This window comes from Mytilus californianus, unplaced genomic scaffold (genome assembly GCF_021869535.1).
Source record: "Mytilus californianus isolate M0D057914Y unplaced genomic scaffold, xbMytCali1.0.p SCAF_10, whole genome shotgun sequence".
Classification (NCBI taxonomy): Eukaryota; Metazoa; Mollusca; class Bivalvia; order Mytilida; family Mytilidae; genus Mytilus; species Mytilus californianus.
Window position 1 is genome coordinate 8,738,933 of NW_026262582.1, and position 26,860 is coordinate 8,765,792.

Consider the following 26,860-nt stretch of genomic DNA (forward strand, 5'->3'; position numbering starts at 1 on the left):
TTGGTAAATGTTTCTCAATGTAGTGCTTGATAAATTTTTCTCAATGTAGTGCTTGATAAATGTTTCTCAATGTAGTGCTTGATCAGTTTAAACAGTGTAGTGCTGCATTAATTTTATTTTTAAAGGAACACTGCTAATGCAATTGATTTATCCACAATAAATGACACAATTGATAAATAACATAGATATATTAAAGTTAGGCCTGTGTTTAATCAGTTAATCAATTGCAATTTGAGTTTTTACCACGTTTTTGTGAATTTACGTGTCATTCTGAAAGTTTTAACCCAATCTTGACTTTTAATTATTATGGTTATGTTGAGTATGTTTTTCTGAATGAAATGAATAAAATTATTAAATGATAATTTGTGCTGTACATACATCTTCAACGTATGCCATAATAAATATATTCCTAGATTCTGTATAGTTTTGTTACTAATTATTTTTTAAAAACTGACAGACAGAAGTGAATTTAGGAATTTATTTATGATGGCCTAGCTAATGATTATGAATACACATCTATTTCCATATAAAAATATGTTGTATGGTTAGATTGCCAATGAGACAATTTTCCAATATGTCAATAAAAACAAAACAATAAAATTAAAGATTGCCCAGTAACACGTTATGGTTTCCATTTGACCTGCAACAATAAGCAAAAACAAGTTGGTATTGTAAGTTATAAAAGACCCTTGAAATAAAAAAAATCTGAAATGATTCTACAGAGAACAAAAGAAAACCATTGAATTAAAGAATCCTGGCTCTTGATGTGAAAATCAGTATGAAAGGGACGATTGATTAAATCAGGACTATGCACAAAAACAAATAACCGAAAGGTAAACGCCAAAGTTAGTTCAAAGCCCAATTTCAACAAATAAACCATGTTCTCAAAGACTAAACATCTAAAATGTCCATCATTACACTGCTATAGATTTAGGGATTAATTACTGCTTACTTAATGTAGCAATTATTTCATGCATATTCATGACAATACAGATTTAATTAAGTGTAAGGACACAATGCAAGCAGTCTCATAAATGCAGGAATCAGGATACATATATATTTGCTACAAGTCATTCCCTAAGTGCTTTATAAGCAGCATTGGGTGCGTCTTGGTACATGTATGTACATTTGAACGAGTCCATTTCATACACAATACAGATAAGAAAGGACCCTGGTTAAACACTTTTCAGGACCTCACGTACTGCTACCCATAATATTTATTATTCACTTGGTCTAGTCCTGAATATGCACGAAGGGTATGACCCTGTGGCTGTTCGACCACTTTTAAGCCCTAACTGTCATATTTATTTTTCACTTGTTCTAGTCCTGAATATAGATGAAATGTTTGCCACTGGACAAAAAGAAAACAATCAATCAAAAGAGAATAAATAGAATCATCAAAAATTCTTAACAGTACACAGACAACACTAACTACCATTTCCTCTGAAAAAACAGACACACAAACCACCACATGCTCCCCATAGCCAGACAAGGTATAGGCACCCAATGTGAAATCCCCAAAATTAATACAAAGAACAACACATGGAAATCAATTGAAGTCTGAGTGATAACATTCATTATACAAATTACATTCTGTATTTAGTATTTAATAAATATATATTATGGCATGTGAAAGAAATTGAGAGTACTTATTCATGCGTATGTATATCATGTATATGAGCGTCCTGGAACTTACAAAAAAACAATTCACTGAAAATATATAAAAATCTTTGGTTTTTGAAAGGTCATTTATATTTTTCATGTAGTTCATATCAAAGAAATGCTGTCCAGACAATGTATATGAACATAGTTGTTTAAGAAGAATGCTTAGCATGTCCAATAATCACAGCAATGTTCTCCGCATATTGGTGTTTTAAGTAAGGAAACAATTCCAGAATCTGTTGTACTGTCTCTAGACGTTCTCTAGAACTGCAGATTTTTTCAATCAGATCAAGGGACAGTCCTGTTGATGGAATATTGTTTGGCATTTCTGTAATTTCGCTTTCAGCCTTGAACTATTGAAACAATAAAGACCTTAACACTTCTTTATTGTCAGTTTCAAGCTTCATTTTCTTTGATTTTTTCGGTAATTCCTCAGTCATGTCAGTTTCTAGTAAAGGTTCATAGCAAAGTAAACAGTCACAATGTTTCTCACAGTTATCACAACAGTCGTGACCATCAACCTTTCTGGCAAACTCACTTCCAAAATATTTGCATAAATTTTCCCACCTACAATCTGTTGTCATAACAAAGTCTCTAACTTCCTGATCAACAGGCATATTTTTTCCTATATCGTACTTGTTGTAGTAAAGTGTTGCTGTTGCAAAAATTCCATCTCTGCCTGCTCGTCCAACTTCCTGAAGATATGCTGAAAAGAAAGCAAAAAATTAGTAACATTCAAATATACTACAATACATGTGTACATGCATCCATTAACACAAAAACACTACAATAAATTATTTTAGTGGAGGGGTCTGAAGAGATACAATGGCAAGTGACTCCTTAATGAAAAAGGTAGGTACATGTATCTGATATATTATCATTAGTGTGAATCAATTTTATGGTCTCCTCTTCTCTGTGAATATTGCATACATGTACATGTACATGCATGACTTGTATGAATATATTATTCAAAGGAAATATACTGAATAGGTTTGTTTCAGTTGTTTTATATTTGTCATTTCTGGACCTTTTATAACTGACTATGCAGTATGGATTTTGCTCATTGTTGAAGATCGCACGGTGACTTGTAATTGTTTTTTTATTCATGTGTTTGTCACTTGGCCTCGGGTGGAGAGTTGTCTAATTGGCAATTATACTACATCTCCTTATTTTTACATTCTAGCACATCAACTTACTTTCCAAAGAGCTAGGAACCCCATAGTGTACCACTTGTCTTATATCAGGAGCATCAGTACCCATGCTATAGGCTTCTGTTGCAAACAGGAGACGTAGACTACCACAATTCATCTGCTCAACAACTTCTGCTTTAAACTGTGAAATAATTAATAATTACTTAAATTATAATACATATCATGACATAATCAGACATCAATTTAACAAAATTTATTATAAAAAATGAGCTTTCAGGCTACATGTAGTTTGCATATCATGCACATACTTATCGAAAATGTTAAAAAAGAACAAAGTAATCCATATTCGTAATCATACAACGAATACATATATATACATCTGCTCACATTTGATGAAATAATTGCCAAGATTAAAAAGGGGGCAGGAAATTTTTTTCTTTGCTGAATATTCATTTTCATCAGTCATGTCAGTAACTAGTTCAGCTTGTTATTATTTTTGTGGTCGACAAAAATTTACTATTACGTGTACTCATTTATTTCCTACAGTATAATTCTTTTGAAGAATATCTATTTTCACCCTGTCTTTGAAAAGATTATCAGTTCTCAACGGGTCAGGATAATATTTTCAAATTCTACCCCTCCCCCTTTCTTAATATCAAACAGTTGTCCCCTAAATACTTTTTAGGTCTAAAATTACCTTTTCTGTACATGGTGCATGGTACTGGGAAACAATTGTCTTAACTTCCTCACAAACTGAAGTCCCATCTTCCTCTGGCTTCATGGTCAATTGGTAGCCTTCTGCACACCACTTTAACTTTGAATAGACTACAGTTTTCGGAAATTTGTCTTTGTTTTTCCTCAGATCACTGATGAGTGGACTGATTACTGTCCTGAATGAGTCCAGAGTATTCTGTGGTGGCCTTTTTTCACACAGCAATTTAATATTGTCTCTAACAATTGATGATTTAACAACATGAACTTTTTTCAAACATAGGGATTTTTCAATTGTTTCACACGTCTTTTGTGTTGCAGTTCCAGTCAATGCTAATACTCGGGAAAGAGGAAAGACTGATCTGAGCTGTGAAATCTTTTTGTAGTCTGTTCTGAAATCATTTCCCCATTTTTCAATACAATGTGCTTCATCTACTATGATGTAAGTCACCTTCTCTTGCCAACAAGAGTTCTTGAAAATGTCAAATACTGTCTTGTTAAGTATGTGCTCAGGATGTCCTATTACAAAGCGATAATTTGACTGTCTAAATCTGCAGACATCACACACACAATGTTCTTCACTGTTTATACCAAGATCACATTGGTTCTCCTTCAATTTCTCTATAAATCCCATTGTTATACAAACAGCGTCTTTCCCATACCTTTGTAATTGTTCAGTTATGATTGAATTTAATGGACTTACTATCAAAACTGTCGGTATCTGCTTGTAATTTTGATATGACAAAGTTTCAAAAATTAAGGATTTTCCATATCCAGTGCGAAGACACGCAATTATGTCACTTTCCTTTAATAAATTTATGCAATCTGCTTGTTTAGGCTTATGAAAGTTATATTCAGTTTGTCTTTTCATGTTTATGCACGATAAAGCATACTTCAAACCTAAACTGTTCTCAAATTTACTTAGTATTGTTGTATTGAATCTGCCGACTATGGAGGACGCCATTGTTGTTGTCATATTTAGCTTTCCCAGTGTGCATTGCGCGACAAAATTAGGACTAACCAATCACGACAGGCAGTATATTGATACACGCCTGGCTATACTGACAAGATTAGCCAGGACCCCAGGCTAACTGACAGGCAGTATATTGATACACGCCTGGCTATACTGACAAGATTAGCCAGGACCCCAGGCTAAGTTTCCTTAACTTAAATGTTTACTAAGGAAAATCTTAACTTAAGTAGCTTTATGCATACGGTCCCTGAGGGATGACTCAGGTGTAGAAAAATATGAAAAATTTTTACATACAGGTGAAAATGAATTTTTGAGAATTATTTTGAATTATGTATTAACTGTATGATAATAGACCTATAGTAGCCTTAGTGTTATAATGATAGCAGAAAAAGCAAACGGCCAAAAGCTGTCACGTCCGGTCTGTGTTTTCGTTAGATGTTTTCTGCTGTGTATCGATCTGATGCGTTCAGCCCTTTTCAACAGATTTTTGTAGTTTGTTCTTATATTGTACTGTTACATCACTGTCCCAGGTAAGGGGAGGGTTTAACGACAGTAAACTAGTTTAACTCCGCCACATTCTGTATATGCGTGTCCCAAGTCAGTAGTCTGTAGTTCAGTGCTTGTTGTTGGTTCATGTCTGTCATATTTGTTTTTCGTTATTTGCTTTGTTATAAATTAGGCCGTTAGTTTTCTCAGTTGAATTGTTTCATATTTTTCTTGTCGGAGCCGACTATACGGTATGGGTTTTTCTCATTGTTGAAGGCTTGCTTAAATCCACTACATTTGAACTTTTATGGATAGTTCATACCACATCTCCTTAATTCTATATCATACATATTTAAATTTATTTCTGAATATTATAACGAAAGTACTTCAGTTAACTTTGTATGTAGGTTCTGGGTCAGTGTTAGACAAAGGCGAATTTCCAAAAAGGCTATCTATCATTAGATTGTATCTCTATGGCTCAGGAAATACTTCCGTACCACCTAAAGTATCATCGCGAGTGGAATAGTCGATCACGGTGCCACCTAAAGCATCATCGCAAGTGGAATAGTCGATCACGGTGCCACCTAAAGCATCATCGAGAGTGGAATAGTCGATCACGCTACCACCTAAAGCATCATCGCGAGTGGAATAGTCGATCACAGTGCCACCTAAAGCATCATCGCGAGTGGAATAGTCGATCACGGTGCCACCTAAAGCATCATCGCGAGTGGAATAGTCGATCACGGTGCCACCTAAAGCATCATCGCGAGTGGAATAGTAGATCACGGTGCCACCTAAAGCATCATCGCGAGTGGAATAGTCGATCACAGTGCCACCTAAAGCATCATCGCGAGTGGAATAGTCGATCACGGTGTCACCTAAAGTATCATCGCGAGTGGAATAGTCGATCACGGAGAGGGACTGAATTATTCAGGTTACTCATTCTTTGTTTCCTGTGTACTATTTTGTGAAACCTTTGTTTTTCTTTTTTTCTTTTGTCCATGAAGGTGTCTTTCCTTTTTCGATATGTGAATTTGTTTATCCCCTTAGTAATAAATACTTTTTTACACAACTTAGGTTTGAACAAGTATAGCAACTTTCGTACACGGGTCTGGGTGGCAAACTGAAGGTGAATTTCTATGGAAAGCCTCAGCTGTCATATATTAGAGATTTACAAAACGTTATGCTGAAGCTTAAAATGTAAAGTTAAGACAGCGTGATGTTGAATTGAGTCATCAAAATGCTAACTCTAAATTACAATATGCTAAGTTGAATTTGCGCAATGTTGACTTGCAATGACAAGCGCTTTAGTCGTGATAGTGTAATGATAAGTCACGATGCTGTGATGATATGCCAAACACACGTAACGTTGGGTTTAAAGTACATGATGTGAAGTTGACGTTGCATGATGTTAGCTTGCAGATGGATACTGCTCAGTCATCCACTTCGATAGCTATGATAACAAATAAAATTAATAGCTAAAATGTATGTTGCTGACTTGTTATTAATAAATGTTGAGCTGAGATAGTACGATGTTATATCATTGTGATATTACGATAGGTCTATCATGCAATCTTTTGATTTAAAACACCATGATGCACAGTTGAAAGTACATGATGTTAAGTTAAGATAACACGATGCTGCACCACTATATTGAAACGAAAGGCTTACCATACAATTTGTTGACTTAAAACAACACGATGCAACGTGTTAAACTAAGATGCTCACTTGAAACTACACGACGTACAGTTGAAACTTTGTAATGTTAAGCTACGGTAGCACGATGTTATATCATTATAATGTCACAATAGGCTTATTATACAATTTGCTCATTTAAAACTACACAACGTACAGTTGAAAGTACGTGATGTTAAGCTAGGATGGCACGTTGTTATATCATTAGAATGTCACGATAGGCTTACCACACGATATGCTCGTTTAAAACTACACGACGTACAGTTGAAAGTACGTGATGTTGAGCTATGATAGCAATATCTTATATCATAATAATATCACGATAGGCTTGCCATACAATATGCTCATTTAAAACTACACGACGTACAGTTGAAAGTACGTGTTGTTCAGCTAAGACAGCACGATGTTATATCATTATAATGTCACGATAGGCTTATTATACAATTTGCTCATTTAAAATTACACCACGTACAGCTGAAAGTACGTGATGTTAAGCTAAGATAGCACGTTGTTATATCATTAGAATGTCATGATAGGCTTACCACACGATATGCTCATTAAAAACTACATGACTTTCAGTTGAAACTAGGTGATGTTAAGCTAAGATAGCATGTTGTTATATCATTTGAATGTCACGATAGGCTTCCCATACAATATGCTCATTTAAAACTACACAACGTACAGTTCAAAGTATGTGATGTTGAGCTATGATAGCACGATGTTATATCATATTAATATCACGATAGGCTTGCCATATAATATGCTCATTCAAAACTACACGACGTACAGTTGAAAGTACGTGTTGTTGAGCTAAGATAGCACGATGTTATATCATTATGTCGTCACGAGAGGCTTATCATACAATGTGTTGACTTGAAACTACACGATGTAAATTTGAAGTAGTTTGGTCTTGACTTGAAATAGTAAAATGTTAGGTTATAAAAACAGAACGTAAAGTCAAAATAAAACAATGATAGGATGACATATACTTGTGCAGAATTGAAGAATTTTGGTGTTGACTTCGAATATAGTACAAATATAAGATCGTTTTATGTTAAATTGAAAGACAATAATGATGCGTAAAACATTACGGAATTATGTGAATTGAAAATTCAATTCTATGGAAAAGAATGAGAGACAAATCCCCAGGATTTTTCTTCTTTATTTGCAAGTTGATGAATATTAATGAAATTTAACTCCGGAGGCAAAATGATATACAAAGAAAGTTTTCGATAAATTCATAAAGCAAAAGAATTACCCATCGCTATATATTACACTTGCATACAGTTTTGCCGTATGTTTTACATGTTTTGTTTGGATTTTTTTTAATGATTAAAAACCAGACTTTTTTTTATGAACAATATTTAAGAAAATATTTATCTATGTTGTGTGTTAATATATACAACATAATATTGTGCTTATAAGACTTATGACTGTGTGGGTCAAATTTTACTCATATAAAATCACATCTATGTAAGAGTTATCGGAGAATTTGTATTTACCACTCCCGTTTTCCCCGAAATAAATTAAAACATAAGAATCTGGAGTCTTAATCTTAAAAAAACAAAGATCAACTGATATGACAAATAATACGCTAAAGCGTAGGACTGAGAGGGTCAGAGCTTTATGAGAATGTGACCCCCCCCCCCCCCGCCTTGTAAGAGGTATCTGAAAATTTGAATTTTCTTTTCCAAGAAATAAAACAAAAAGAATTGATAGGTGGAAGAATACTACTGCATGGGGCCAACCCAAACATAAAGTATGGTAGATTCTGTTGTATACTTTTCGCTCATACATGAAGTCTATGAAACCTAATGAAATTTGACCTAGAGCCTCCAGTCTAAATCGTCAACTTTCAAAAAAAAAAAATACATCATTTACAGCAGTGCCAACCATTTTTCCAGCACCAAGTAAGATAGTGCCCAGGTTTATGTATATATCCACTCGGAGAATATTTTATTTTTTTTAATTGGTAAAGTCATTAATGGACAATGACCCCTATAACTTATAATAAGAAGCCAATTAATGATTTCCGTCTCTTATTTTCCGGTCAATAGTGATTTTCTTGGTTCTATGCAGCTTCTCTCTATCTATATGTGTTTTCAAAGAAAAATCACAAATCTGTGAAAATTGTTAAAGTCCATGAATTATTTTGGTATTGCTTTGATTAATTTGTAGATATGTTTTTTTTATGTCAACAGTTTCTCTCTCTCTCTCTCTCTCTCTCTCTCTCTCTCTCTCTCTCTCTCTCTTATAGTTTTCATGAGTGTGGTCTAAATTAAAATCGGTATTTTTTTAAATTATTTGCCAAAATGTAGTTCAATATTTTTTGAAAAACATAATAAAAAGTTTGGGCCACAGAGCATTTTGCAAGCTACAGGTTATGTAGTATTGTCAGATTTTGTATAAACTATACATGGAAAACTCAATGTTAGAAAATAAAAATAAAAATTGGGATCACGAGACTCGTTTTCTGTCTACAAAACAAAATAGATAAAGCCTCTACACATTCCATCATTAGAGACGAAATATGCCAAAGGGATTTCAAACTCATAAGTCGAAAACAGACTGACAATGCCATGGCAAAAAATAAAAAAAATAAAAAAACGACAAAAAAATAATGTTATCCGAGTTATCTCCCCTATATGGAAAAGTTGAAAAAAACGTTCAGTATTAAAAAACTAATAGTCGTTTTAATCAGATAAATCTCATAATTTTCTTCATCAAGATGAAAAGTAATACATATGAATAACATTCCTCTCTCAAAATGTGTATATTTTTTTAGATCTAGACCGATTGTGTTGAGCTATATGAGAATCTAAGGGAGCTACCAAGTGATTTTTATAAGGGGGGGGGGGGGGGGGGGGGGGGGGGGGCTAGGATGAAAAATTTGGTCCTGCCTTTTTTTTTAGTTGTAATCTTCAGCATAACGTTTTGTAAATTTCTAATATATGACAGCTGAGGCTTTCCATAAATTTCATTACACAAAAATGCACACTCTTTCGTAAATTTGTTAAAAAATCACTACGTTCCCAAGGCTGGAAAAATGAGAAAATAAACATGAACCAATTCCATAATTTTTTATAGCAGGTGCACAAAATCAACATATGTCCAAACTCCATGTGAACTTTCAAGGTTCTGGTTTTTAAAAATTGATTACACAAAACTTGGAACATCTTTCATAAATTTTGCTGAAAATGACTAAGATCCCAGTTCTGGAAAAATGAGGAAAAATAATTCCTGAAACAATTCCATAATAGCTGGTGCACATAGTCAACAAATGTGCAACGTTCCTGTGAATGTTCAGGGATCTGTGTTACAAACTGTTGAGAAGTTGATACACAAAACTTGTACCCTCTTTCATAAGTTTTGCTGATGATGACTAGGTTCCCAAGTCTGACAAAAAATCCCTAAACAATTCCATAATACACAAATGTAGCTGGTGCACAATTTCAACAAATGTGCAATCTTCCTGTGAATGTTCAGGGATCCGTGTTGAAAACTGTAGCAGAAGTTGAATACACAAGGGTGATCAGATCCTGCTCCACATTTGACACATGTCGCATTGCTCATGTTAGTACAAATTCAGTGATAAGTCTCATTGAATACATGAAAACTCGGCCAAGACAACTTGAACCAATCTTAAGACAACTCAGACCACTCTTGAAGACAACTCGGGCCAGTTTAAAAAGACAATTTGGACCACTTATGAAGTTAACACAGAAATGTTAACAAAAGGGTCGTAATGGATGTACCTTAACGACGAATAACGTTAAAAACTTGCCAATAACGTAAACGGTATTTTTCTACCGTTTCAATGACGTTAGTGATTCATTTTGGAGTATGACCATAAATATCAACTTTGTGAAATAATTTCGATGTAATCATTTGGAAAAGATACACTGAAGGATAATACCAATTCACCCGTTAGGTTCTAATAGTCACAAATAAGGTAATCGCAGAGAACAATGTTACATCATCTTCTACTAAAATAGAAACAACAGAGAGATGTGTTAATCAGATGGATCATATCATTTAAATATAAAAATATAAGACGATTAACCAACCTCTTGTTGATAAGATTTTCAACTTGTAAGGTCGCCGCTTAAGTCGTGTAACGTTCTGGACTAACGATTTTATCACATGAAGTTACATGATTTAACTTTGCTGTAAAGAGTACGGTATCGGGTCCGTTCGCTTCAAATACAGGTTGAATTATTAGATGTATTTTCAGATGTATATATAAAAATATTTATATTTTCATGAATAAAGATTCGTGAATTTTGAAATTGCAAAATTGAATTAAAGTTTCTGATTTGAACAACCCTCTTCATATATAAGAAAATCAAAACAAACAGTATTTATGGAACAACAGAATATAAGAAATTGCAATCTTGATAATGTCATACAAGAATATAATTGAAATATTTTTTGATAGGTGGTGCACTATTTTGTCTCTCCTGTTACCATGTTTAAAAGAAATTTCGGGTTATTTAGAATAGGTTTCGGTAAAATTTTAAGCTTGTTTTTCATAGCCAATAAGATTGTTTTCAAGAGTAAAAAAAATATATATTTTCATTCTGTTTAATGATAGATTATTTTTCAATTTTGCGCGTTGTACTGAAAAATACCTCTAAAAATTGGTTTTCAAAGGTTATGAAAATAACAACCAGCAACGCAAGTCTAAAATAGCAATTCATAATGTTCAGCATTTTTTCTCTTTCTAATAAACCTAACATTAAGTAATTTCCTATTATGTTTGTTTACTTTTGTCTTCTTTTTTTTTATAACAGGAACGTAGTACTACGTTAACGATATATCACCATATTAGGTTCTATCATATTACCCAATTGTCTATCCTGTTACATTGTACCGATAGAAGTATTGTATTTGTGTATGCTAAATTGCGAAGATTAAGACGCTGTAACCTTTAAATGAGTTCAAACAACCAACATTTCATTATGGTTTTCATTATGTGTAAAACTATATGCAATTATTAACTTTTTAAAGACGTTTCTGTCAAATATTGTCTATCCTGTTACTGCAACCGTAGTAACCATAGTAACAGGATAGACAAATTTCTTCATTTATGAATGCTGTTGTGAAATAACTACTCCCTTTGATGAAGTGATAATGTTTGTCTGCTGTGATTTTGGTTTCCAACATTTAATTGCACTTTTTACAAGTTTACTATTGTTGAAATTAACAAATATGTTGGTAACAGCATAGGTTGTTCTTATATTGTACTGGTACACCACTGTCCTAGGTAAGGGGGAGGGTTGAGCGCTCACAAACATGTTTAACCCCGCACACATTCTTTATGTGCCTGTCCAAAGTCAGGAGCCTGTCAGTAGTTCAGTGGTTGTTGTTGGTTCATGTCTGTCATATTTGTATCTCGTTAATTGTTTTGTTATAAATTCTGCTGTTATGTTCTCAATTGAATTGTTTCATATTTTTGATGTCGGGGCCTTTTAAAGCCGACCATACGGTATAGGTTTTTCTCATTAATGAAGGCCGTACGGTTGCTTATAATTTCTTACAGCCACTTCATTTGAACTTTGGTGGATAGTTGTCTCATTGGCAATCATACCACATCTCCTTATTTTTATATAGAGTTGAAAAAAGGGTACCCAATAATTTTTGTTTCACTAAAGGTCTTGAATTTTCTTTTCTCTTCACTGTTATGCAAGAAACGTGCTGTGTTAAATTTTTTGGACGCTTTGTGCTTTTGAAATAATCACTGAATAGTTCCATATTCATGGGGAGAAACAATTTAAAGGATGATTTAGTTGCGGTAACAGATCGGATAGACATACATTTCATTGTATGCCTACTGCATTTAGTTTGTAGAAAAAATGTTACATACTAGAATAATAAAGAAGCTGTGATTTTCCGCTAGAGTTATTATTAACGTTCTTAAATAGTTCCTTTTGCCACTGTTTGCAGATATTAAAGCAATCAGAAAATAGGGAAAAATCATTTGAAATGTGTTACCCTGACACTGTACGCACATACATTACGCAAAAATCTGACTTAAATTATATATTTTAATCAAATTAGATCTAAATCGTGTTTATTATTGATGTCCCGACTCATAAACTCATAAATCCTACAAACTTTCATTTAAACACTTATAACTGCATTTTCCTTCAAAACTAAATTTTTTAGCGTAGGTGTACTGAAAATCCAACATTTTTGAAAATGACCCATACAAAACACAACGTAGAAAACTAAAGACTGAGCAGCATGAATCATACATTTTTTTGTATAACGCTTCATATTATGTCATATCTCACGGAACAACTCTAATCACAGGTCGACAAACGGCCATTTAAGTCTACGAATCGGCCATTCATACTGTGATGGAATACATCCCGTGTTATCTCGTTCGAAATAGAATAAAACGGGAAAACATATTCTAAATCTGTAGTTGTGACAGTCTCGTTTTTTCATGATAATATTGTAAGCAAATATATGTTGAACTGCAAACATTTTGCCTGCTATTCCAATAACAAGAACAATATCGAGAGTGTAATGCCCACGTCCAAGAAGTATAAAGAATATTCCTAATGAACCAACAATCCAGTTAAAAATATGTAAATATTTCAAGTGCTTAGGGGTATCTGAAATGTAATAAACATTAATATAGTCATAGGATGAAATTTGAAAAAATAGGCAGGGCAGGAGTTTTGAGTAAAAAAAAAGGCAGGATGAGACACTTTGCAAAAACAAAAGGTAGGATGACAATTTATGTAAAAAAAAGTCAGGATAAACTAAAACAAAAAGGCAGGACCAAACAGAGTGAAAAATAAAAAGGCAGGACAGAGATTACAACTAAAAAAAATGCAGGACAAAATTTTTCATCCTAACCCCCCCCCCCCCCCCCCCCTCCTTCCCCCCTCCCCCTCCATAAAAATCAAATGGCAGCTCCCTTAGGACATTGCTGATGTTTTTAGACGTGAAATTATCAAGACATCACAAGACCCTGTACACAAAGTGCAACAGTCCCTTATCAAATGTATTTAAAATTATAAGCGTATTTTTATCGATAAAAATGTCTTCGAAGTAATAAGCAATGTTTAATGTATTTTAAAGTTTGTCACAAGCTGGTCCATATTTTTATGCCAACGGAAAATATATTGTACAATTAAATCTGTTGTCTCCCTTTTTTAAGTCACAGTTTCCTTTTATATATTTCACATACTTAATGTGTTACACAAAATAAACAAGTAAAATAAAAATGTACTTCTAATGACCACACGATAATTTATTTTAAATCTTTCAGAAAAAGAACTGTTGAATAAGAATATTTTGTCATTTTTACACAAATGCTGTTTCATTTTTTCCACACATTCATGTAGCGCTGTAAAAATAAGAAGATGTTGAGTGACTGCCAAAAAGACAACTATACACAAGAGTTCAAATGACATAGGTCACCGTATGGTCTTAAACAACAAGCAAATAAAAACATCATAGATACTAGGCTTATAATTTAGTTCGACAGACCGCGTTTCGTATACAAAAGACTCATCAGTGACGCTCGAATGGAAAAAGTAAAAAGGCTAAAATAAGAACGAAGTTGAAGAGCATTGAGAACCCAAAATTCAGAAAAATTGTGCATAATACAACAAAGGTAATCTATTCCTGGGGTAAAACATCCTTAGTATTCGAAAAATTCAAAGTTTCGTAAACAGTTAGTTTATAATTATGCCCTTATCAATGACAATCCATGTCAACATACTGACAGAAGTGCTGACTACAGGGCTGGTTAAATTCCATTACCGTATAGTAAGCTATAAAAGGTTCCGACATGACAAAATGTATAACAATTCATACGAAATTAAACAACGGTCTGGTTCATGATAAAACAATAAACCAAAAACCAAATAAGACAGACAGCAACCAACAGCAAACAGTGAATTACCGGCTATTAATGGCTATTAATGCGAGACAGGCAGATGTAGACACTGTTTGAAAAAGTCTGATTCATAAGATTGTCACAAAGCACCAAAAAAAAATTAACAAAAAGATAAAAGACATAATGTGACGATCTAAGATTAGTCGCAGCCACTAAAAGGTAGTTACAACTAATGAATAAAAGCGAGGCGAAAAATACTAAAGCGACATCAAAACTCATAAATCGAAAATAAACTGACAACGTCACGTCAAACAAAATCAAAAGTACCGAAAGACAAATAACAGTGTACAAAGCACAACATAGAAAACTAAAGACCGAGCAACACGAACCCAACCATAAACCGGGGGTGATCTCAGGTGCTCCGGAAGAGTAAGCAGATCTTGCTCCACATGTATCACCCGTCGTACTGCTCATGTAAGAACAAATCTGGTAATCAGTCTAATTCGGTAGGTCAGTATTTATGGACTTCCCCTTTTCGAATTCGCCTAGGAGATCAGTATATTAGTTATATTTTTAATATGTCTGTATTATCATTAGTTGAAATGTTTAATAATATGAGTATGTTCTCCGCTAAAAGTATTCCTTAATATTGAAAATCCCTTTATTTATCAATGGTTTTTTAAAAAACATAAATCTTCTTTGACAAAGTGTTTAGAAAGTTTTCTGATTTTCTTCTACATTTTCAATCATTCTAAATTCATATTTCTCCTTTTATTAATTTCATACGAACATTCTGGTCTTCCTTTCCTAATAGAAACCTCTAGTGTATACTTACATTCATTCAAATATAGAACTAAGAGTATTATTACGACGGTATGTCCACTAAACACATAATCGCCACAAGTTTTCAAACCTCCTGATTTCATACCAAACCCTACATACGTACTTATAATGTATGCAAGTCTATCCCAGCCATCTTTTATGATCTGAAAGTTCACGAACGTGTTTTTTAGTATACCTTATAAAGATTATCGATGACTCTTCAGATACGGATCCAGGATTTTGATAAAAAAAACGGGGGGACTTAGGATTCGGACACATACAAAGTATATGCATTAATCATATATATAGCGCCATAAGGGTCCTCAGCCCCTACATCTGTCTCTGTTCAAGGACCCAAGATGTAGTTCAAGAAAAGAAAAAGAATGTATTTTGAATCATGGGTTCACTAAGGGCATTATGATTTAAAAAGACAAAACCATGACAGTGCGCTATTATTTCCGTCAAAGTATTTGTTTTATGACCTTTGTACGTTTGTTTGGTATAAAATCTACTTTAGGTGTGAATATTTTAAATTGGATAATTGTCATATTCGGATGCAATAAATGTGATTAAAGATCAAATTAATATAATTATGTAGGTAGGGTTAATAATGCATATTATAATACTAACGGATATTTGAAAAAATGTCAAGTAATCCATTGATGTTGTCAGCAATCGCAACTAATCGGCCATTCTCGCAACGCTTACAATAGGCGTAGCAATATGGCCGAGTAGTTACTATTGATGTTGTCAGTTCAAGGATACAGGGATCCAGTTTGACCATAAATCATGAGTTTTTTCTTGTAAAAGAAATGATACGAATCGATGGAATTGCAGCAATGAACTTTTTCTTATCATTACTTATCGTTTAAGATCGTTTGACGGGTTGAAGATGTCTACTTTGAACGATTCTCGGTACTTGTTTCCTTTTCAGGTAACTACTAACTCCCTTACATTATGAAATAAATAGAGAATATCATAAGGCTTTTTCAATATCACACCTGTAACAACCCGAGACACTAATATAATCCCAAGAGCTCTGGCTCGCGGGATTATATTGGTTGAGGGTCGATACGGTGTGTGATATTTTTTGTCACTTTTCAGTCTAATTCTGCGCAACTCTATGTATGTGTCTGCTTTTGGAAGAAGTCAGGTGTTGGGGTCGTATGTATTATACGGTATTTTGTTGAAATATGACCTCTCCTTTTGTATGGACATGGTTTTTCTCATTGTTGAAGTCCGTACGGTGACCTATATGTCATTTGGCCTCTGTTGGAGTGTTGTCTCACAAGCAATCATACCTCATCTTCTTTTTTTCATATGTATAGTTGCCTTACCAGACGCTGGCAGTCATAGTGATATTGTGGAATCGGCAATGACGTTGACATAACACAAATACTTCTGAAAATGTAGACAGTTCCTCCTGACACTAGAACTCGTTGTATTATTAAAAATCTGAAGAAAAAAAATAACAAGCTGAACGTGGTACGTAATAAACACTGGCAATCTTAACATATATTTAACCCACGATAAATAAATTATATATATAATATATTATCTACAAATATGCAAATACGCAAATACATATTTTAATATCTTGAAGACTAAACTGAACAAGATTCTGCTCAGGTAATCAACTAAAAAAACTAACCACCACGATATAAACAAGAGTGTTAAAGGTGGCGTTAAACACCAAAAAAATCAATCAATCTATCAAGACTCAAGCGATTTAGAGCTTGACACTTGAAAGACATGTCTGTTCTAATGGAGCTTCCTTCATACCCCCCCCCCCCCCCCCCCCCCCCTCCTTATTTCTATTGATTAGTGGACTTGCGTCATGTTTGTTAAATGATCATACAAAAATATCAATACAGGAAAAGTAAATAAAAGCGAAAAACGGTATTTAAAAATATTACCTAATATTTATTAACAGAGGACAAATGTAAATACGTCCGAAGCGTTTTTCTGGATTTACCTTCATCAAGAACCTTAAATCGAACATATTTATAAGCCAAGAATGTATAAATACTAAAAAAACACACGCGCAGCTTAGTGATCAAAAGGGACATAAAAGTATTACCAAATTCATCTAAGAACTTGGCCAAATGGAGTTGGAACATTAGATTTCTAGATGATTTCTTAATTCAATGGATAATTAAACTTAAGAATGGTTTTTTTTTAATTGGTGTCAAACTATCGAAAACGAAAACAGTACAACAAAATAGATACATTGATTTTATGAAACATCTCGTTTTGGTGAATCGTTGTTTTGATTATAATTCATTTATTTACTGATACAATATCATTTTCTTTTCTTCTTTTTTACATGACAAAAGACTAGAGAAGTTTTAAAAGTTTGAATATGTAATGACATTATTTTCTTGTTAATTTTGCATTTGTTCTTGATATTGTTTTATTATAAGAGTGAAGTTTTAAAAACTATGTATTCAGCCTTTCTTACAAAAAGCACGTCGGTTCTGTGAACTGAATTTACTCTTGTTAATCATTCCTTTTAAGAAACGTTTGAAGTGGTACAAGACCCTTCTCGGAAAAGAGACTAAAGTGTCATTTGTCTATTCGGGACGTGATGCTCGGGTCCAAGATAAAGTACTTAAGGTGGTACCCAACACCTTGACTAATATTAATTTGGCTCGTTTAATTTTCAAAAAATTTTGACAAAATGTTGACTTTGACCCTTTGACAAAAATATAAAAATTTCAAAAAATTTGAACCAACCACTTTATCAGAAAAATTTCATTGGTTATATAGCAGTTTGACAAACACTAATTTTGATCATTGAGAAGCTTAATATTTCGTAAACAATACAACGTAATTAAAACGTTTAGCTGATTTATACAGAGTTATCTCCCTGTAGTGTTAGGTACCACTTTAACATGGTCAATATATTTTACCTGTACTTATGAAAAACTAGGAATGCCAATCCTAAAATAATAAAGAATAGAATAATTCCCTCTGTTACAATGTAAGACCATGAAATGTACGGCAAATTATCTAGCAAGATGTCGGGTAATGGTGGATATATCTTTAGATCTGGTAGATGTTCCTGTGCGAAAACTATAGAGACGCTGGATGTGAAATGGGAAATAAACACATAAACAATGGCTAAAGCAAACTTCCATGGTTTAACTTGCAATCTTTTGGAAGAGGAATTATTGAAATCGTCATTTGAATCTGTCAATGATGTTACCGTATTAGTAACTTTATGATCATCGCAAAATATGTTCCTATAGTGGTAAACATTTTGTTCCTCAAGGCATACACTGACCATCTTTGACTTAACACAATTCAGGGTTAACTGAAGATTTCTTATCAACCTGAAAAGTTAAACGATTCTCATAAAATTGATCATAGAAGTCTTATGAATATTATTATCGAACAAGTGACACATGGTAATGTTTTCCCTGTGTAATTCAAGGCACTACAAATAATAGGGGGAAAATGGTTAACATGCATAGTAATTGGTCAAATAGTTATAGTTGTAAATACTTTCTATTACAATTACAAAAACTGTTAAGCTTATACTAGAAAAGTGTACTTGGGTTAGCTTAAACTAATGCCTGAAACTTATTGAATGACGACAAAATTATACCTGAGGAATAAAAATTTGTAAATTTCACTTTGACAAAAATAGCAACGAGAGATTAATTTTCTGCTCACAGGAAATAATTCCGTCCTAAACTTCTGTAATGGGCGTACATAAATTTTATAAAGTACACTTAAGCATGATCTTATGCTTAGAATATAATGTTGCAAAGTATATTAATGCAGATCTACAAAATATCAAAAAGTAATATGAAGTCCTGTTTCAAACAATAAATTAACGCAATGTTGCATGTATACCGTCGCAACATACAAAGTTCTGTACATTATTACCAGCTCGTAATCGCCTTAAAGTCTATAAAAGGCATGGATTAAACAATACAGAAGAATAAAACATCTACCACCAACACACAATTCGCCAATCAACAAAAACTCAATAGCTGCTACAATTAAGAATTATTATTATATTTTTGACTTGGAACAGTCACGTTAATATTTTGCGACAAATAATGCTCGCAGTTATTAAATATAAGAAATGTCGTAATATGGAATTGTAATAGCGCGATGAGAGTTCATGTAAAGCGTATCCATCTCCAACTGAAATCGAGTAAATATACCTGATCGTATAAAATGCCTTTTTAAAACAATATGTAAGTTATTTTGTTAATGGCCGCATTAGCTTACCGAATGTCTTAAGATGAAACAACAACAAACAACTCAACAAAGATACCAGGCCTACAATTTTGCACTCATTCCATTTCTTGAATGTTAAAAGAAATAAAATTTCAAATGATGCGGGCATAAAACAACTAATTAACATGGTTGCAACAATTATTGTAATATTAAGATATGGCGTATACAAATTGATGATAAAAACTCACATTGTTATTCTGTATCAATATATCCTTACTATGTTTTTGTTTATAGAAACACCTACTGTAGCAATACTATCCATAAAGAAATTATTTCCATTGATCGAGTTGAAATGCATCGTTAATGACAACCTCCATAAAATACTTGTAGGTTGCATTTCTGTAAATATTGACAATGCAATTTCCCATAGTAACTCCTTTTACGGCTAAAACTGTACCACTTTTACTATGAAGTTTTGAACAAAATCTTATCCTAGAATTGAAAGTTCATATGCACTACAATTTTTTTCAAAGGTAAAAATATAGGGCTGTGCGGCATATTTTCAACGTTTATATGCCCTGAACTTTTCAGAGTTTAAACTAACACTAATTTTCTTAACTACCCCTACCTCGAATGAAGGGTTACCACAGATTTCAATGTAAACAATATGCACATGTATATTTACTGGTAACATTCCCAAGTTATGTCTCTATGAGATGGAACACAGAGAGCATAACTGGGAACCAGTTTGTAAACAAAATTAATTTTCTATGAATATTCTAAATCTCCCCAAAAGAGGTGTGGTTTGAGAAACAGCTGTATTTACAAAGTGCAACCTATACAAACATTTATTCAAATAGAAAACTCTCTAAAATCAGTTTTTCTCACATTAATACTCATTTATCAGAATTATAGCCTGAAAGAAATCACTGTGTATACTCTAAGTTTTTTTTTACTGAACATTTTATACCCCTCCCCTGTTTCAATTTTTAAAAGAATTTGAAAACAAGACTTTAATTATTGCCAGCTTACCCTATTTGCATATTTTCTGATATAAAATGCCTAGAACCTGTTTAAAACTGTTTTGATAACATATTGAAAGCATATCAGAATACTATAAATGTTATGTTTAGCAGTCAATCATTACAACATTCAAGATTATATAAAATATCCAATCCTGCCTCTGTCTCCAGTCCACATCTTACTGTATGCCTATTTGTCAATTAAAGTTCACATTTTCTACCTCAAATGGTCAATTTAGAATTCTTGTCACAACAGTATCATCTGTAACCATATATCTGACACAATTTACCTAATAAATATACATTTGTACTAGAAGTGTTCAAACAAAGCCATATTTGCAATAGTTGTATGTATGCAGATACCAGTCTGAGATATAAATTCACTTAAAATGTTATAGAGATGACTGCTAACATCTAATTTTTGCATAACTTCCAAGCATAGTTATTGTTTTATATATCAAGAACTTAAAAATCATAAAATCATAGCATTTACAAGTTAAATTATCTGTTTTATGACCCAGGGGGTAGGCAATTTTCTCTGTTTTTTGCCCCTGGGGCCTCAAATTTCCTAAATTATTCTGCTGTTTCTAGCAATTTGGAATATTTAGTACATATTCAGGATAGAACACACTATTGTAAGTTTTGTTGAGATATTTTTGTATTTCTAGCTTGTATTTTTTATGCCGTGGTGACAAAAAAGCAGATTTAGGTGTTACGGCTTACTTTTGGGTTAATGACAGGACACAAACATCCCATAAATAATATTCAGGAAGGATCGATGAGTTTCAATGACTGCGAAGAGTAAATATAAGCACTTCTTAACAATTTAATTTACAAACATGCAAATATTATGAATTAATTTTGTATTCAGGACTTTAAGTAAACTATGCATACTGTAAACTGTGAATTTATGCTGAGTCATCATATCTAAGGCCCAGGATTCTATCAATCTTCATGAAATATTTATAAAACTTCATATTTGAGTTAATTTCTTTAAAATCTGTGAGATAAAGCAAATTTGGTTAAATTCTGAATGTTTTCTTTTTTCACCCTATATAGGTTGCATTTCTGTAAATATTGACAATGCAATTTCCCATAGTAACTCCTTTTACGGCTAAAACTGTACCACTTTTACTATGAAGTTTTGAACAAAATCTTATCCTAGAATTGAAAGTTCATATGCACTACAATTTTTTTCAAAGGTAAGAATATAGGGCTGTGCGGCATATTTTCAACGTTTATATGCCCTGAACTTTTCAGAGTTTAAACTAACACTAATTTTCTTAACTACCCCTACCTCGAATGAAGGGTTACCACAGATTTCAATGTAAACAATATGCACATGTATATTTACTGGTAACATTCCCAAGTTATGTCTCTATGAGATGGAACACAGAGAGCATAACTGGGAACCAGTTTGTAAACAAAATTAATTTTCTATGAATATTCTAAATCTCCCCAAAAGAGGTGTGGTTTGAGAAACAGCTGTATTTACAAAGTGCAACCTGTATTCAACTTAATATATGAAATATGAGGACTGTGATACATTAGTAATGTTCATTCGTACATTTGATGTGTAAAATGTAGTATCTTAAAAATAAATTTACCTGTATCTGACTGTTACAGTACCCAGTAGATGTGTGCATAAGAACTAGGTTGAAAATACGGCTATCATTTAATTTGGTGTTTTAAAACACAGGAAAGGATTTCGAAAAAGGAAATATATCTCCCCTCGACTTAGCTGTAATTTATTGTCTCGGGAATAGATCTCCCCTAAACGTAGCTGTAATTTATTGTTTAGGGAATATATCTCCCATAGACATTGCTTTAATTTATTGTCTCGGGAATATATCCCCCCTCGACATAGCTGTAGTTTATTGTCTAGGGAATATATCTCCCCTATACATAGCTGTAATTTATTGTCTAGGGAATATATCTCCCCTAAACATAGCTGAAATTTATTGTCTAGGGAATATATCTCCCCTTGACATTGCTGTAATTTATTGTCTACATTGGAATTACATTAGTACTTTAAACATTTTCTGTTTAGCAGCTCTTATATCATGTTTCCATGTTTTGAATTTCAAACGTTTTGGTGTCGAGGATCATTGTACAGACATTACTAGTAATTAGCAATAAATTCATCATAGAAACCAGGCTTAACATTTTGTACGCCAGACGCACGTTTCGTCTACGAAAGACTCATCAGCGACGGTCGAATAAAAAAAGTTCATAGCCAAGAAGAGCATTGAAACCCAAAAATCAGCATCTTGTGCAGTTAGAATTGTACCATGAATGCTACCAAATGATTTGTTTCTTAATCGTATATGATTTTTAGTCATTTGTTTCGTCTGAAACCGTTTTGACCATGCTTGAATGTGGAACATTTAAACAATTTCAACTCAAAATTCATGTAAATCCAAATTTTTCTTCCATTCTTTAATCAGTTACAAGACTTCCTTTGGAATAAGGTTGTCGTTGAGAACAAAATGTAAGAGCTTACAAAATTAGACGTCATTGACAAACCCTCGTCTTTGATTTCGCGGCTTGTTGTTTTGCCGAATAGAAACAAAGCGGGTAGACTATGTTTTATATGCCCTGCGATAAAACTTGAGTGCTAAGAAAAGAATACCCGATTCTGACAGTGTACGAAACTTTTGAAGATACGAACAGCAGCGCAGTATTTTCAAATATAGGGTTGAGGAGATATCATTAGATCAAATTAGACGACGAATCGAGCAAGATAACTACTTTTTTAATTCACAAGCGACCGCTATATATACAAAACCACTAATACTAATTCGGACCAGTTATATATATGGAAAGTTGCAAAATTTTAAACAAAATAGTTTGAGCTTTAATATCCAATTAAAGGTACTGTTGTAAATTCATGGGAGTTGTCCGTTGTTATATCTGCGGTTTACATGTTGTAATGTACTATTATATTATTTATTTATGTATTTTTCTAACCTGAGTGTTCTTGCGTTTATTTGTACTGTACTCCTGTCACGTAGTGTTGTCATTTTAGTGGTATTTTTAACATTGCCGTATTAGCGGGAGGTTTAGCTAGCCATAAAACCAGGTTCAACCCACCATTTTTTCTTAAAATGTCCTGCATCAAATCAGAAATATGGCAGTTGTTATCTAATAGTCCGTTTCTATGTATGTTGGCGTTTGTTTATGTTGAAGTTCAGTGTCTCTGTTGTTCCGTTGTTTTCCTCTTATAGTAGATGTGTTTCTCTCGGTTTTAGTTTGTAACCCGGATTTATTTTCGCTTAATCGATTGATGACTATTGAACAGCGGTATACTACTGTTGCCTTTATATTGAATTTTCCGCACAAGTCAGAATAAACAAGAGTTTTGACATGAAATGACCGCCACTTTATCTGAACTGTAGACAAAAGAGATGTGACTGCTTCAAGTAACAGAATTTAACATAGAAGGCAATGGGGCTATGAATTAGCGGTGTTAATCCTATAAGCATGATAAGAGAATAATATTCGGTATTTCATCGGAAATTTTCACTAAATCGAGACAAATGCAAGTTTGGAATGTCGAAAATTTAATATTTAGGCCATGTACTCTCAGCTAAATGAAACGGTATGGTAAAAGGGAAAGTTGAAGCGCCCGAGAGCCACGAAATGGTATAGAAGTAAGGGGTTTTAGCAAATTACTGTGTTAGATTCATAAAAGACTTCTCAAAATTGTCGGCTCCATTGCGAGAATTAACACGCAAGACTGCTAAATGTACATGGGATAAATTGCAGAAGGACACATTCTATAGCATAAAAGAAGCATTACTAAATACAGAGACATTTACATATTTCAACCCAAAAGCCCACACCAGAGTAATTATTGACCCAAGCTCAAAGGTCTCGGTGCAATACTAAGTAATAGTAATAACTAGGGATGTCAACGAGTACGCGAGTATTCGAGTATCGCTCGGTAGAACGGAGTATCGAATACCAAAACCAAATACTCGGCTTATCGGTTTTTTGTTAGAATATTACTGTTTTCTTTATATAAAATTGATGTTCTTGAGAACCTCTTACAGAAAATTAAATAGACATCACTGATTAATCATACTAGTAAATAAAATACACTTTGGTTCGAACGCTTGTGCTAAATTGCCATTTTAAATGCCTCCGAAAATACTGGGCATAACCTAGGCTAACACTTTAAACTAAACATGTCTTAGCCATTCCGTTACATCGGTAATTTCCAAAGTTGTAAAACCGACTGTCCCCAATAATAGTTGACAAGAGAAATACATTCGTTGCATCCTCTGGTGACCCTCAGTGAACAGTAAAACTTCTAATCCTTACGCCTTTGTAAACATTAAATGTTTTTTCTTAACGATTACCAAATACTATTGTTTGATATGGTGTTTATTAAGTTATATTGATTAGATTATTGTTTTTACTTAATTAGTACTTCCAGGTAATGAGATATCATTTATGGTGTGTAATTACTTGTCCTTATGTAGATGGTTTTTCGTCAAAAAACTAGTGAACAACAAACCATAGAATATAAAGTACATATTTTTATGTTTCCGTGTTGTAGATATATTCCCGAGTGAGTACTCGAGTAACGCTCGATAAAACCAACGAGTACTCGATTAGTAATTGCTCACCGAGTTGGCATTCCTAGTAATAACCAACACGATAGTTATTATCGAAAATGAGCGTATGCAAGCGGGTCACTCATAGTGGTAGAATACGGTATTCTCAAACGGAACGAGAAGCGTAAGAAGTAGTATTTGGTTGTGAGCGTTTTCACATATATGTAATATACGCTATCGAATTCGAGTATATTATAGATCATAAACCTCTCGAAATTATCTATTCACCAAAATCCAGACATCCAGCTAGGATAGAAGGTTAGGCTCTAGACTACAACCAAATTACCAATTCACCAAAATCAAGACCGTCAGCTTAAATAGAAAGATTTGCTCTTAGACTACAACCAAATTATCTATTCACCAAAATCAAGGCCGCCAGCTAGGATAAAAAGAAGGGCTATTAGACTTAAAGCGTACAAATGTTGAGTTTTGTATCAATCTGGTCGTACAAATGTGGAGTTTTGTATCAACCTGGTTGTACAAATGATGCAGATTCGTTGTTCAGATTGTCCATTGGACAATACAGAACACGTTATATAGCGGAATAAAATAGCAGCATATTTCATCGCAAGAAATTACTTCCACCCGAAAAGCAATAGTATCGGGAAAATCAAATAGATGTAATCAGACAAACCGATCCATGAGAACTGAATTGAGAGTAATCGATATGGATTGAGAACCGTTGTGCTGGGTAAGACTAGATCATAAAGAACATCAAGGGATAGCGAAAACAAAGAGAAGACTGAGGGAAAACGTCTAAAGTTTTGCAGATCATGTCAGTCTTATCAGATAGTTGGTGCACCAAAACAAAAAAAAAACAAAATACATGGAACGAATCTTGTTGTAGATTATTACTCTCGTTAGACAGAACTTTGTGTTTTGAAAAGAAATGCTCCAGCAAAAAGTTGTTTAAGGCATATATTTTGTGCACAAGTTTTAGGTACATGTTTGAGGCACGTGTCTGAGACACATGTTTGCATGGATTAGTTAAGTCCATCTCGTCAGACGATGGTCCACGATTCATGTCGACTGAATTTATAATCTTTTTAGCTACAAATGGAATAAAACACAGACAAGTAACACTTTATTTGGTCACAGACAAATGATGATGTTGAATTACAAAACAAGACATCATTTAGAGCCTACCGTAATGCGTATATAGAAGGGAAGGACTGGAAAACCGAATTTCATAATTTTCTAATAGCATCCTAAGTACACCTCGTACAGCTACAGGTGTACGTCAGGTAGAATTGATCTACAATATCAAAATGAGAACAAAGCTTCCGGACAATACATATGCGAATGGCTTTAGGGGTCATCAAGTGCGACTAGGAGAGAAGTTAAAAAAAACACATACAGAAGAAATGTGCAGATACTAAGAGACACGCAGCTAAGAACGTTTTAAAAATGGAATACACAGTATATGTAAAATGAACCCGTATGCATACAAATATTACCTTAAGTGCTTCTTAAACTTAGTTTTCACTAAGAAATTGCTTATTTTTGTGAAATTCTTCAGTCGTTTGCATAAAATTACTTTAGTCCTCACTTAATTAAGGAAATCTTAAATCGGAACCTTTCATTTATTACTTTTTGATACATCGTATATGCATGTACTCATCCGTGTACAATTTTGTTTTGATTATTTACATATCAATAACGCA

At 33.4% G+C, this 26,860-nt stretch overlaps 1 protein-coding gene across 1 annotated transcript; it reads right to left on the reverse strand.

Moving 5' to 3' along the window:
* Positions 1-2,015: 2,015 nt before the first annotated feature.
* On the reverse strand, positions 2,016-4,493 carry LOC127718665 (uncharacterized). The gene is made up of 3 exons (XM_052224717.1): positions 3,511-4,493; positions 2,859-2,994; positions 2,016-2,368 (listed from the first exon to the last, which is right to left on the reverse strand). The coding sequence occupies exons 1-3, from the start codon at positions 4,486-4,488 to the stop codon at positions 2,016-2,018; spliced, it is 1,467 nt and encodes a 488-aa protein (XP_052080677.1). The 5' UTR covers positions 4,489-4,493.
* Between the last annotated feature and the right edge of the window lie 22,367 nt (positions 4,494-26,860).

Coding starts and splice junctions, on each gene's coding strand:
- LOC127718665 (XM_052224717.1), bottom strand. CDS start 4,488: ATGGCGTCCTCCATAGTCGGCAGATTCAATACAACAATACTAAGTAAA. Junction 2,995..3,510: donor ATGCACCATGTACAGAAAAG/GTAATTTTAGAC, acceptor ATTATTTCACAG/TTTAAAGCAGAAGTTGTTGA. Junction 2,369..2,858: donor GGTTCCTAGCTCTTTGGAAA/GTAAGTTGATGT, acceptor CTTTCTTTTCAG/CATATCTTCAGGAAGTTGGA.